Raw genomic sequence first — 13,215 nt, 5'->3', positions numbered from 1 at the left:
GGTACAATTAACCACAGTCTAATTACAATGTAGTTAAACTGACATTCACACTCACCATTTATACTGTAATTTATCAATAATCCTTCAAATTTCAGCAGCCTCAACCTGGGACAAATTTTTATATGGTTATCCAATATTCTTAGACTCATATGTTGGCCAGCAGGGGGCGTCGTGTGGTAGTTTTTGAGATGCGCTGACAGGTTTTCCTCAGCACCAGCATATCTGATTCAGCCTCATGAGTGCAAGAAAACTTATGAGGAAGTTCCCACGATCGTCTCATGATTAATGATGACTGCTGTGTGATTTTGATCACCAGAGTCCTGTTCTCCAAAAGTGGTTTAGCTGATCCAGGCTAACATCCTGTTTTCAGGCTCAATGTATCTTTTGAATTCTCATACAGCTGGTTTGGTAATTTGAACACAGTATATGGATTGATTTCTTAATCTTGAACGTTATCTTGAAGTAAAATGTAATAGTAGTTTCATCAGGGAGGTGTGCTGAGAACCATCACAGCATGCACTGCCCATTTTAATGTCAAATTAAATGCTACGTGTTCTGGCTCTATTGGTCTAACAGTCAAAATCTTTTTGTTTAGTTTATGTCTTTTTGCTCAAAGGATCTCACACTACATTTAGATTGTTTCTGGATTTTTATGATCAAACTTAACTTTCAAGTGACAGCCTGCACTTTTGCAGGTTTGAGCTTTACCATGTTAATATTTTACATAGTGATTATTGTTCTGATACTTGTTCCTTGATTTTAGGCTGCTGAATTCCCAACTAGCCAGGGACTACAGATTAAAAAAAAATAGCTGCCTGGCTAATTCTGCTATATTTTCAGTGCTGTTCATAAATATGCACTGAGAAATAAACTGAAACAAAAGATTTATCAACAACAATTCCAGATTAATTTCTAAGAAACAAAGCATCCAGACTTGTATCAAATCGCTGATTTTCCAGTCAGTAGCGGTTGTGAGCATGTCTTAAGAATGGGGCCCAGGCTGAACATGCTTGTGTTTGTTAACTGTCTTTAAACTGGAGTTAGATGACCGTAATTGCCTCAGAAATCTAGATATTGTTTTATAGCATTTTCAAAACAGAAAACCCTTTATTGTTGTTATGGTACTTGGTGGCCATTTCTGCTCTCCTTTCATCATCATATAACATTGACATAATACAGGTTAACATACTTGAAACTATGTTTTATTTTCTTTCTGGAGGTGTATACACACACACACACACACACACACACACACACACACACACACACATTTATATATTTATATTTATATATAGTTTTTTTTTCTTTTTTGTGATTTAAAAAAATAGCGATTTTATTTCCATCACAATTTTTAAGGATTTTTTTTTTTTTTTTAAATGTGGTGCCCCCTTAAACAGGCCCCGCCCCTTTGTAACGTGATGACGCGACCAACGGAAGTTTTCAAATCCAAAGGTGGCAGCTGATTCTGGTTTTATCTGCTTGCTTCGCTACTACTACTGGGTAAAACACCAAAAAATAAAGTCCAGAGTCCATTTAAAATCAAACGGAGGCAAAATTATCATCACCGACGTCAGTCCGGACCGTGTCTGTTGAACTTGAAGAGCGGTTGGATGTATTTTATGTAGCAGGTAAGCTAGCTAAAGTTAGCCTTGTGATAGCTAACATGACGGATTAAGTTCAAGTCGGACGCTTTGAAGTGCGCTAAAGGACATCGCCATGGACAGTGTTGGGAATATTTGGGAGTTTTCGGGTTTAAAAATTGGACATTGTGGACATTTCACACGGGCTCCAGTAGACTTGGTGTCATTTTTGCTGGATTTGATTCAAGCTAACAGCCACAGGATGAAAACACCGTCGGTAAGTTGTTTCATATTAATTATTTGTCTCGGTAAAAGCTGTTACAGATGCTGGATAGCTGCGGTTTCAGAAATGGCGTTGTTGGTTGGTGCTTGTGTTTCAGACCGCCGTGTCTGCTTGGTTATTGTCAACCCCTTAGGGACTGCTCGGTGCATGTAATGCGCTTTTCATTCCTCATGTTTTGATAATTTTGGCTGCATTTTGGTTGCACTTTTGGAAGATTATGTATGTGTATATAATACTGGTATTTCCAGTTCAGCTCCAAACAATAAGTCTAAAATACACTGTGTAAACAAAATGGTTAAATCCATACCATTACTTGCAAAACAAACAAACAATCGAAACCCATTCAAACTGCAATTTTTGATCCCACAGCCATTTAAGCATAGAAACATTGCATTGTATTATTTCTGGGTGTCATTCTGGGCTTTGCCTTGAAATTTGTCTGTTTTACTATTTTCCACCTGATGACGTCTTCTTTTTAATCATATTTTGCACATGGAGAAAATACATGCTGTTTCCACTAGATGTTCTGTCACAATAAATGTTGCTGCAAATCATTGACATATTCCAGACTGTGATAAAAAAGACAACAATAAAGCTACTTTGCATGTAGGACATTTAAAAAGAATTACCGAATTAAGTTAGTTTTAGGTTGGATATTCCACAGACATTGGCTCCAAATCCAGCAGCGTCGCTTTGAACAGCTGTTTGCAGTACTGGTCTGCAAGCTCTCCTTCATGGCCTCCTCCTAAACCATGACGGTTTAGGTTTACTGAACACAACATATGGACTATACAGTTTGTTTATAAAGGGTAGAGGAGCTGAGATGTTGATACAGTGATAACATTATGCTTATTATCCTCTTTCTCTATCAGCAGAGAACCAGCCCTTTGTACAGCAGATACTTTACACAGTCTTTAGAAGATGGCCTTTGTTTAACCCTCAGCTGTCCATGGCCAATGACACGTAGCTGCTGCTGACTTCAACAGAAATGCCTCCATTTATTTTTAGATGGACTTTTCCAGCACAAGGCCAAGTGTCAACTTGCGTTTTCACAACTATAATGTGTGTCTTCCACAGTGTAACAGCTGTTTGATTATCAGTTATTAGTAGGCTGTTAATACTGCTGCAAGTGTATTTGATTGTACTGAAAACAGATTTATCACAATATACCACACAACTGTAGATTATGGAATAGTTAGGTTCTCAGTGGTGGTGTCCAATTACAAGGGGAGGCCTAGCTCCAAAAGTGACCAGTGAGAAACAACATAACACATCTTGTTTGCAAAATCATTTACATTTTTTGAAGCTGTTGAGGTTCACAAGTTTGCAAATATAAAATAGAGTTTGTAGTAGAGAATGCCACATATAGTGCTAAGAGTAAATTGCAGAACTGAAGTTTTTTTTAACGAAGATGGTTCCAACTGTATTTATTTATTTATTTTAAATAAATATAGAGTATGTGGCCAAACTGTTGTACCCCAGTATATTAGATTGCATTGAGATACTACGTAAAATGGCCAATTCTGAAGAAAGTACTCAGATGTTTTACTTTAGTGTGAAAGCACTTGTTATGAAGAATGCCTCTTTTCAGTTATATCATTTAGTTATAATTACTGACGTATTAGAGTGCATTATTTAATTGTCGCAGCTAAGTACAAGTCCCTGAAAACCGTTTACAGTACAAATCTGTGGTTTTTTTTTTAAAATTTATTTATTTTATTTCACATTGTGCTTGAAAATACAGATTTGAAATGGGGGAGTTGGAGGAAAATAAAGTTAAAGTCCACACTAGGATGCCTGGACTGTAGCACAAATTGCCACACAAGAAAACACAAACACATGCACACAAGCACATTGATAAAAAGCAAGACTTTGTAATTAAGTAAAGCACTAAGACAAGGCTACTCAAAACCAGGAACTGAGATAACACTACCATAAGTGAGGAAACACCCAAGGCAGGATGAAACCTAAAGATAGATGGATAGATAAAAAAAGCAAGTAATAAGTAAAATACTCTTTTTTAGTATTATTATTATTTGTTTATTTTATCATTTAAAAATCCTTGAGAAGCATGGTGTCTGTGGGAGTTAGGTCCCTCATTATGCATTTGTATATTTATCAATAATTTATACGTTTGTGTGTATTTGCTAAAAAAAAACCAAATTGACACCTCTCAATAAAATGCGTCAAACTAAAAAAAAAAAGAAAAAAGCTCAACAGTAGATAAGGAGGCAAATGAAAGGATATAAATACCTTAAAACAAAAAAACGATATACATAGAATATAGAATGTTACCCGTTTGCGCCTTTACTTTGAAAGGTTACGTCGGAAGCTCCTTGTTTACTGCTGACGAACTTGACGGCCTGGCTTTAAATGGGAATACCCTCTGTGCTGCTGTGGGAGTCTCCTTTAAAAAATCTTGCCGCGTCACTGGGATGCGGTCGCCGCCGGAGCCGGGCACCTAGCAGCCTACCATCCCCGCTCATATGCCCACTGCCGGTAGGCCTGATTTTCTTCTTTATTCTGCACGTTTCATTATTCTGTCTTTGCGTTTCTCTGTTTGTAATTTCTCCGTTTGAATTTGCCTTTCAATCTTTGCCGCTCGGACACACACCGGGTCAGCCTAACGACTGCTGACAGACAGAGCCGCGCTAATGACTTTGAATGGTAACCTCTCTCACACAGGAATAGCTGCTGCGGGTTAAAATTAGATAGCTCAGTGTGTAAATATGTCCTATTAATAATGTGAGGGAGACCGGGTTCACTGTGCACGATGCGTCGGTGCAGCCAAACTGCAGGTTATAGCACTGAGCACCAAACCAGCTGGTCTGATGTCATTATTGCATTGTCAATGAGCTGACATTGTCATAAGAAACGACATGCATTTATTATGTCCCCTCAGGCCAAGCTTCCCTGCAAATCCAGGAAAAAAATACAGTCAAATCCTAGTAAAAATGAATATTTGATAACAAAATTAACATTTTAAATGTAATATCATACCTAAATGCATCTCTTAAAAAGGGATTGTGTTGTATATTCAAAGTGGTTTTAGCCAATTAAATAATTTGGCACTACATTTCTCTGTTAGGTAATTACTAGGGCAAAGCTCTGCTACAATGCTTTGTGGATTTAGACAGTTTACATGCGCAGGTTGTGCAAGATGCCTGTAAAACTGGGCACAGGCTATTCTGGCACATGACCTTCTTAATCGTAAGCTTGTCAGGACATCTAGTGTGGTAGTAGACTAGTAGTATAGTGTTTTCTTTCTCAGTTATTATTGCATTTTATTGTATCCCTCTAAACCAATTTTAAATTTATGCTTTTTCTAGTAACCTATATAGTTAAAAGTTACGTAACTTGTTTGTCAGTCCCATAGCCTACAACTTGCTTGTTTGTCAGTCCCATAGTGGGGGAAGAAGTACCCAGATCATTGACTTACAGTCAATATACTTAAACATGGAAAGCAGATTATTCATTATGCAGAATATTATATCATTGTTTTATTTTTATAAATTGTTATTACTGATGTGTAAATATTTACATATTAGTTTAAGTGGAGCCAATTTCAATCAATTTATATAGCCTACAGTTAAGTAGTTTAATCTATAAGAATTATTGTTATTTTTTAAAAGATGATTGTGCATTTTGTGTGTGAAATCTTAATTTACAAGTAGGCCTTAACTAAATATGCCTTGCTACTGTCTTACAAAGGTAGAGTTGAGAAAAAATGGTTTTAATTTTAAGGCTCTTAGCCAGACTGTGTCTAACAGATATAGCTTTTAGCAGGAGTAGCTTATCTGGTGTTACTTTTTTCTACACTATGTTTAGATTCAGCTACTGCCTTATCTTTTTGGTTATACAAATGCTATGTGGGCCATCAAATTTGATAATTTCATCTCATTAAAAATTTTAAAAAAGGGGTAAATTTAGCTTTAGTTAAAGTTATCTTCTATCTCTCTAGCTTTGACTAACCAGAGTACAGTCGCTGCATTTTGGCTTTTACCTTTGTTTTCTAGATCTTGCAAATTTGTTCACATTTGTTCATAAAATTATACATTTTGTGGCATAATATTTATGTCAAAAATTCAAAGACTGCTGTCTTAGGTTAATTTTTACCAAATATGTAGTTCCTGCATTTCGGCGTTGTTAGGCAGTAGGCTTTAGCCCTTTAGCAAGCTAGCAAGTAAAACTTTAATAATAATAATACATAATAACAACATAGCATACTAATAAAGATATAGAATAAACCATTACAAGATACAAAGACGTGAGTCAGACCTGATTGAAAATATTGTAATTAAATAAAATAATAATACTAAAAGTAGACCATTAAAGGAGGATAATACATATTAATTAAAATCAATTAAAAAACTAAAAAATAGAACAAATTAAATAAATAGACCAATAAAAGACAATAACACACAAGTAAAATCACCAAATTATGAAAAAAAAGATTAACAAATTAACCAGTAAAAGTAAAAGCACACCAAAGATAAAACCAATAAAATAAATAAAATAATAGTTAAAATAGTCAAATCTCTTTAGGTCTATATAAATTAAAGAACAGCCATTCTGTGTGTCCTATGACATGTTGTGTAGTAGAAGTATAGTAACCTACCTGTCACAAGAAGTATTTACTCATTATGTTTCTCCACTGCTGGATGTCATTCCCACTCATATTTGTTCCATTTATGGTGAAGGTATGCTGTGACGAAGCAGCTCCCTCTTCACTCATGTTACCACATGCCTGCAACAGTGAAAGCCTTGTGCTGAAAATATAGCAGCTATGTAAATATGGAATTGGCACTGATCCGAGACCTTGAATGTGTGAATAAAGTTTTTTTCCCCCGCAATCCTAAAGGAATAAAGGAATGTCTGTGTGGAAAACTGTAATGAGGATCGGGATTGTATAACTATGTGCTGCATATATTTCCTGAAAATGAACAAAAGCTTTTTCTTTTCTTTTTTTGCTAAGTGTGATTAACATCCTGTTTATGTGTTGTTCAAACTCTGCCCCCTTCATTTCCTTTTGTAAACATATGTTTCCCCTACATCATGTGGTGTAATTAAGAGTATTTAGACATTTTGATGTTTCTTCAGTTGGTCTGGTACTGCAGTTTAGCCCTTTGAAACCTGGAACAACATCACCTTTCTTGTGTTGCTTTAAGATGCCTTTCACAAGTATTAAAACCTTTAAACCCTGAGCAAATTGGAATATATATATATATCTCAAAAACATGGGAAAAGGCAACTTGGTAAGGAAGTGACCCACAAATTGCAAAACATTAGAAGAAGACATAAAATTAAATTAAAAATGTCTAGGGAAAATGAATAGAGCTAGAGAAAAACTATATTTATAATGCGTTACAGAAATATTAAAACATTTTAAGCACTTTTTTAAAAACTAATTTTCAGGTATTTTTCTTGTACTTTTTACTATTACTTACTATTTTTCGGGTCATCTCCTCTTTTGTTGCCCATGGTTTTGAAAGAAATTGAGCTAGTTTGGTCAGGTTTCAAAGGGTTAAATGGCCGCCAGCCATTAGCATTTTATATTAAAAGTAGGGTGTAATAAATCAGTACTTCACAGAATCTTTTGTCCTTGACAATAAAAAACATGCTAACAATTTTCCATCTCATTTTCTTAGAGAGGGACCACTCATTATTTCCTCCACACACCAAAGATGACAGCTCCATCAAACATTTCCCATGCAGCGCCACAGCAACCGCGTTTTTTGGTGTTGTTCGACTTTGATGAGACCATCATCAATGAGAGCAGCGATGACGCTGTGGTGCGCGCTCTACCAAGCCAACAGCTCCCTGACTGGCTGAGAAACAGCTACAGGGAGGGGCATTACAATGAGCACATGCAGAAGGTTTTGGCATACATGGCGGATCAGGGCGTGACTAAGGACTCCATCCATTCAGCGGTGGCAAAGATCCCGCCCACACCGGGACTCCTGAACCTCTTCCAGTGTCTGCAGAGCCACCAGCAGGACTTTGAGCTGGCAGTGGTCTCCGACGCCAACATGTACTTCATCGAGACATGGCTGGAGCGTGCTGGGCTGCGTCACCTTTTCCGGAAAATTTTCACAAACCCGGCCAGTTTTGATGCGACTGGCCGTCTTGTGCTGCTCCCTTTCCACTCCCACTCGTGCGCCCGTTGTCCTGACAACATGTGCAAGCAGGTGATTCTTCGGGAGTATCTGGCAAGCAGACAGAAGGAGCGTGGTGGTGCTCCCTTCCAGAGGGTATTCTATATTGGAGATGGGGCCAATGATATTTGTCCCTCTCTGGCTCTGGGGCCCCGGGACACAGCTTTCCCCAGGAGGGACTTCCCCATGCACAGGCTGCTGCTGGAGATGCAGCAGTCAAAGGCGGCCACGTTTAAAGCAAACATAGTTCCGTGGGTCAGCGGCGAGGACATAGTGGACTGCCTGAAGAAAATAATGGAGGAGAGATGAGTGTGTTTGTGTGTGTGTGTGTGTGAGAGAGGGGGAGGGGGTTTGGGGGGTCAAATATTGCAAAGGTGCACCAATCCCAGTCCTGGTGAGCAAGATATGCATGATTTTATCCCAGCCACACTTGGTACAAGCTATAAAACATCTATTTGAATCAACCTGCTTTTAAAGAAATACTTCATTTTGAAAATATACTTATTTGCCTTGTTATGTAAAGTTAGATAAAGACATGTTACCTGTTACCATAAGTAACAGGTAACATTTCATTTCTCATTTTTTAAAATCCGCACAAAAACAATTAAACAAAAAACTATTAACAGTTTTACAGGGAAGTCATATGTTGGGCACTTTCTTGGCTTGGAGCATTTGCAAGGTGATGAGTTGAGACTCCTGGAGCCACAGTCAGCTGAGAAATATTCTGGCACACATAAACCATTCATGTGGTGAAGGAATAATTGGAAAAAATAGTTCCCATCAGGGAAAATATATATGAAGAGGTTGAAACAACAGCTCGGAGAGTTGGTAAAAACTTTGGTACCACACTTTCACGTCATAAACACAGAAACATGGTGGACAAAATTAAATGCTTGGTTGATGATAAAAAACTTCCCGTTACTTTACGTATTGCATATTAATTCTTTTGCTTACATGAAATTTGGAATATGTTTTGCAGCTGTCCATGTAGAGCAACCTAGATTAGTTAGAAAAGGTTGTGTATTAACAGTCAGGAATGCACTGGTACAACAAGTCACATAATTTCAAGCTTCAAACTGTTTTAGTGTATTTGGATACCAACATGAATCTTCATTGGGATGTGAAAAACTCTGAGCAATAAAAAACAGCCCATCTCCTTTGTAGCATCCATGTAGTTTCCACATTACAACTTTAAAACTCACGAACAAACTGAAACCAGAGGAGCGACTTCCAAGTTCGGGATATGGGTTCATCCAAGGAGCTTGTGAATGCAACAGTAACCCTTGAAAAATGTTTAATTGTCATGTCCGTCAATCCATCCATTTCTATCTGGGGCTGCTCATCCCTCCCCCCAGCAACATATTACAGTTCCTCCCAGGGGATCCCAAGGTGTTCCCGGGCCAGATAAGATACATAGGCCCTGCTGCATGTTCTGGGTCTACCCCGGGGCCTCCTACCAGTTGGATGTGCCCATAATACCTCTAACAGGGAGGGCCAAAAAGGCATCCTGATCCGATGTGTGAATCACCTCAACTGGCCCGTTTCAATGTGGAGGAGCAGCAGCTCTACTCCAACTCCCTCCAAATGTCTGAGCGCCTCACTTTATCTCTAAGGCTAAACCCAGCCACCAGACGAGGAAGCTTTTTGGCTATTTGCATCTGAGATCTCATCCTTAAATCACTACCCAAAGCTCATGACCAAAAGTGAGGATGTAGATGCACCAGCAAATAGAGAGCTTTGCCTTCTGGCTCTGCTCCCTCTTCACCATGACAGTGTGGCCCAGAGGGGCAATCGCCCATTTTCCGATTGAGACCTATGGCCTCAGACTTATATTCTTATTCCAACCATTTGCTCACATTGGAAACCACTTCAGTCTGTGTTGGAGGTCACAGTCTGATTAAGCCAACAGAACCACATCATCTGCATAGAGCCGAGATTCAATTCTGAGATCCCCAAAGTTGTTTCCATTCTAAGCTTAGATAACTGGCTGCATATTGCTCGTACAGAGGGGAGTGTTATTGATCTTCTTATAAAACTCTGGGCAAGAGAGCGACTAAGTGCATTTCCCAAAATGTCAAACTATCTTTCAATGCAAGCGTGATATAAAAGCCTATTTCCATCGCAGTTAATAGGTTTTAAGTGTGTATGCAGTATTAGAGCTTGACTCCCAATTGAAAGCAAATAAATGAGCTCACTTGTGGAGATTATCATGACCAATAATGAAAAAAACAGTATTAATGATGCTCGAAGGTTTAGTTTTCAAGGTTGATCAAAATACTGAAGATTTTAACCAAAGTTGTGTGTGGTGTGCTAAATCCAATGCAGCTTATTCAACACACCATCTCTTTCAAAATGTATGTAATTTCCTTTACATTTGACTATCTCACTGTATCTGACGTTTTTGAGAAATCCTAGATGTGAAACTTTGTGTCACAGGTACTGTAAGACTTAAAATGATTCTGTTCTTCTTTTTTCAAACACTTAACTCTGCATTTAAGGCCTCGACGATGGACACATAAGTAGGATCAGGTGTTGTAGCACTACATGAGACAAAAGACCGCACATGTCGTGTCAGGCAGGGACAAGGACAGCATAGAGGGGATAAAGTGACAGAGACTCATGCACCGTACCTGTGCTCTCTCCACCGGTCATACTGATACCTAATCTAGGGCTTGATTATACAACGGTAATCTACACCAGCATGAGATCCAAAGGGAATGCTGTAGCCATACACCTGCACTTTGGCCCAACATTATACCTTGTGACTAAAACTATGAAGAAAGTGTAATGCGAAGCACTAATTGAAGATTCTGAATTGTATTCGTGTAGTTATTAGCTACTACTTACTGTACTTGTATCCTTTTAAAACACCTTGTGAAAATTATTATTAATAGAAGGTTTAGGTTGAGGAGGATTTATAGTCTCTAAAGCCTTCTTTATGTTTGAATGTATCCCAGTAAACTACAGTGTTGTGGTGATGGAGGTTTCAGCCTCTCGTATATTTTGCATAATTAACACAACGTGTAACCTCATTCTGCCTCACTAACTCCATGTAGGGGACTGGAAAATATATAAATAAGGAGCACTTGTATTCGTTGAGAGGGTTTACAGGGACATTAATGTTTGAATTCAGGAAATTGTGAAATATCTTGTTGATATTTTTGTTTTTCCATATTGTTTACAAAAAGCTGTTTAACCCATTGAATCCTGAGCAAACATTTCTTGCATAAACTTGGGAAGAAGGCAATGAACAACAAAAGGAGAAATAACCCAAAAAATATTAAGAAAGAAAGAAGAAAATTACCTGAAAATTAAACAAGGACATTAAAATTGTAATAAGTCTGTAACATAATTTTAAATATGTAATTAGGATGTATTTAAATATTGTTTTTCCCACGCTTTTTTAAAAATAATTTTCTATATCTACTGATTTCTTGCAATCTGTGGAACACTTCTTACCAAGTTGCACATTGCCTTTTTCCACATTTTTTTAAAGAAATTTCACCGCCTTGCTCAGAGTTTAAAGCGTTAAATTCTAATTCTAACAGGCATGTATACTGTGCATTTGTTAAGTTTTATAGCCAGTGTACAGCCTCCATCTTCGTATACCCACACATTAACACACACGGATATTGGTCCTGTCTTGTAACTTTAGGCTAGAGATAGTATTAATAATTGAGTGTATGTTTGCATTAATATTTCAAGCCATTGCAGTTGAAAATAAGAAAGTTTGGGTGCTGTTGAAAAGCAGTAAAACAGATAAGTAATAAGCTTGTTAATTGATGAAGTACTTCTAGCCTTAAAAACAACATTATGCTGTATAAGTGCTGGAAATTTCCTTTTCAGTGTTTTAGTTTCTCAGGGAGTAGAGAAGAACGTGTTGATAAGCAAACATGTTTATAAAATATGTTTAATTGCTGCTGAAAGAACAAAATCTTCATTTTAAAAAGTTCAGATGTTTATTTGAAGTAATCAACCCAGCCAGAGTGGGATCTGGAAATTGTTTGTGATCAAACCTGATGTGTTAATACTTTGTGATTAGGAGACTAAAGTTCTGTGAGCTCTGATGCTCTGATGCTATAAGTATTAAAATTTAACAAGGGGTATTTTTAATTTACTTAACTGTCTGTATACCTGTAAAACTTCCATGGAGTTTTGTGCAATAATGAAATGCTGTATACTTGACATGATGTAAACAAGATTTAAGGTTAAACAGGAAGAAATACATGACATTTGACATTTTCAGGGATTTGAACCTGGACCTGAGATCACCAAACCATTTTGATAACATTTTAAAATTGTATTATGGCTTCACAACAACCAAATAAAATTGTGTTGTTGGGACGCTGTTCGACTAATATGCTACTTTTTTCTTTTTTTGTGTGGTTTAATGTATCGTGTGTGTGTGTGTGTGTGTGTGTGTGTGTGTGTGTGTGTGTGTGTGTGTTTAATCAAAAAATCCAATTTTGTGTGTAATGCATCAGTGTAACAGGAATATAAAGCCATTATCTAATTAATCTGTTTCTGTTGTGTGTCTCACAGCGGCGACCATAAATATATCATATCTATTACTATATTTCCTCTTAAGGTTCAATGAAGCGCATTATCATAACTTATCAGAAAAAACAAAAACAATCTCACCTCAAGTCCATTTAGTGGCTGTTCTGGAGCTTTCGATCACACATCATGAGTTGACTCAGTTTCTACAGAAATGTCAAATTTTCACTTTTTAAAAGATCAGTATCAGAAATGTAAACTAAAATGAATATAAAAATAAAATATATAAGATATATATATATATATATAATATATATATATATATATATATATATATATATATATATAAAATTTCAATTGAGAAAAATTGAAAATCTACATTTCCATGACAACTTACCACATTATTTTTTTGTTAAACACAATAGTGAGTCTACATGAATTATCAAGAATTCATGCATGACATAATGCATAAAACAGCATGAATGTATACACTACATGAACAGGAATGCACAAGAATTAACAGTATGTGTTGCATTAGTCAATGCTAGTGCAGTATGCTAATAGATTTCTGAGTTATTAATGTGCAAGTTGTTGGAGGTAGGTTGGTAGATAGGAGGATGGATAGTTGGAAGGATGGATGGATGGATGGAAAGATATTTAACAGAAAAATAATCAGCAGTTATTTTGATCATCAATTTAT

At 37.0% G+C, this 13,215-nt stretch overlaps 2 protein-coding genes across 4 annotated transcripts in view; both read left to right on the top strand.

The window, feature by feature from the left end:
* The first annotated feature begins 1,716 nt into the window (after nt 1-1,716).
* On the top strand, nt 1,717-12,376 carry LOC121959098 (putative phosphatase phospho1). Of its 3 annotated transcripts, none has more exons than XM_088070425.1 (2): nt 1,717-1,857; nt 7,512-12,376. In XM_088070425.1, exons 1-2 carry the CDS (start codon nt 1,717-1,719, stop codon nt 8,325-8,327), a joined length of 957 nt encoding a protein of 318 aa, XP_087926551.1. In that variant the 3' UTR covers nt 8,328-12,376. The 3 variants fall into 3 exon arrangements, with proteins under 3 accessions (XP_087926551.1, XP_087926552.1, XP_087926553.1); XM_088070426.1 differs by lacking the exon at nt 1,717-1,857 and adding an exon at nt 3,475-4,362; XM_088070427.1 differs by lacking the exon at nt 1,717-1,857 and adding an exon at nt 4,472-4,530.
* The window catches only part of LOC121959312 (gap junction gamma-1 protein-like), a 28,805-nt gene continuing 17,313 nt past the window's right edge, over nt 1,724-13,215 (top strand). Inside the window, exon 1 of the mRNA XM_088070419.1 lies at nt 1,724-1,857. The gene's annotated coding sequence lies outside the window, so the exon portion shown is untranslated. The remainder of the gene's footprint in view (nt 1,858-13,215) is intronic.

Source organism: Plectropomus leopardus, chromosome 19 (assembly GCF_026936395.1).
Source record: "Plectropomus leopardus strain MGB_pleo_1.0 chromosome 19, ASM2693639v1, whole genome shotgun sequence".
Lineage (NCBI taxonomy): Eukaryota > Metazoa > Chordata > Actinopteri > Perciformes > Serranidae > Plectropomus > Plectropomus leopardus.
Note: the sequence above shows the minus strand (reverse complement) of the source record. Positions and strands in the feature narration are given on the sequence as shown.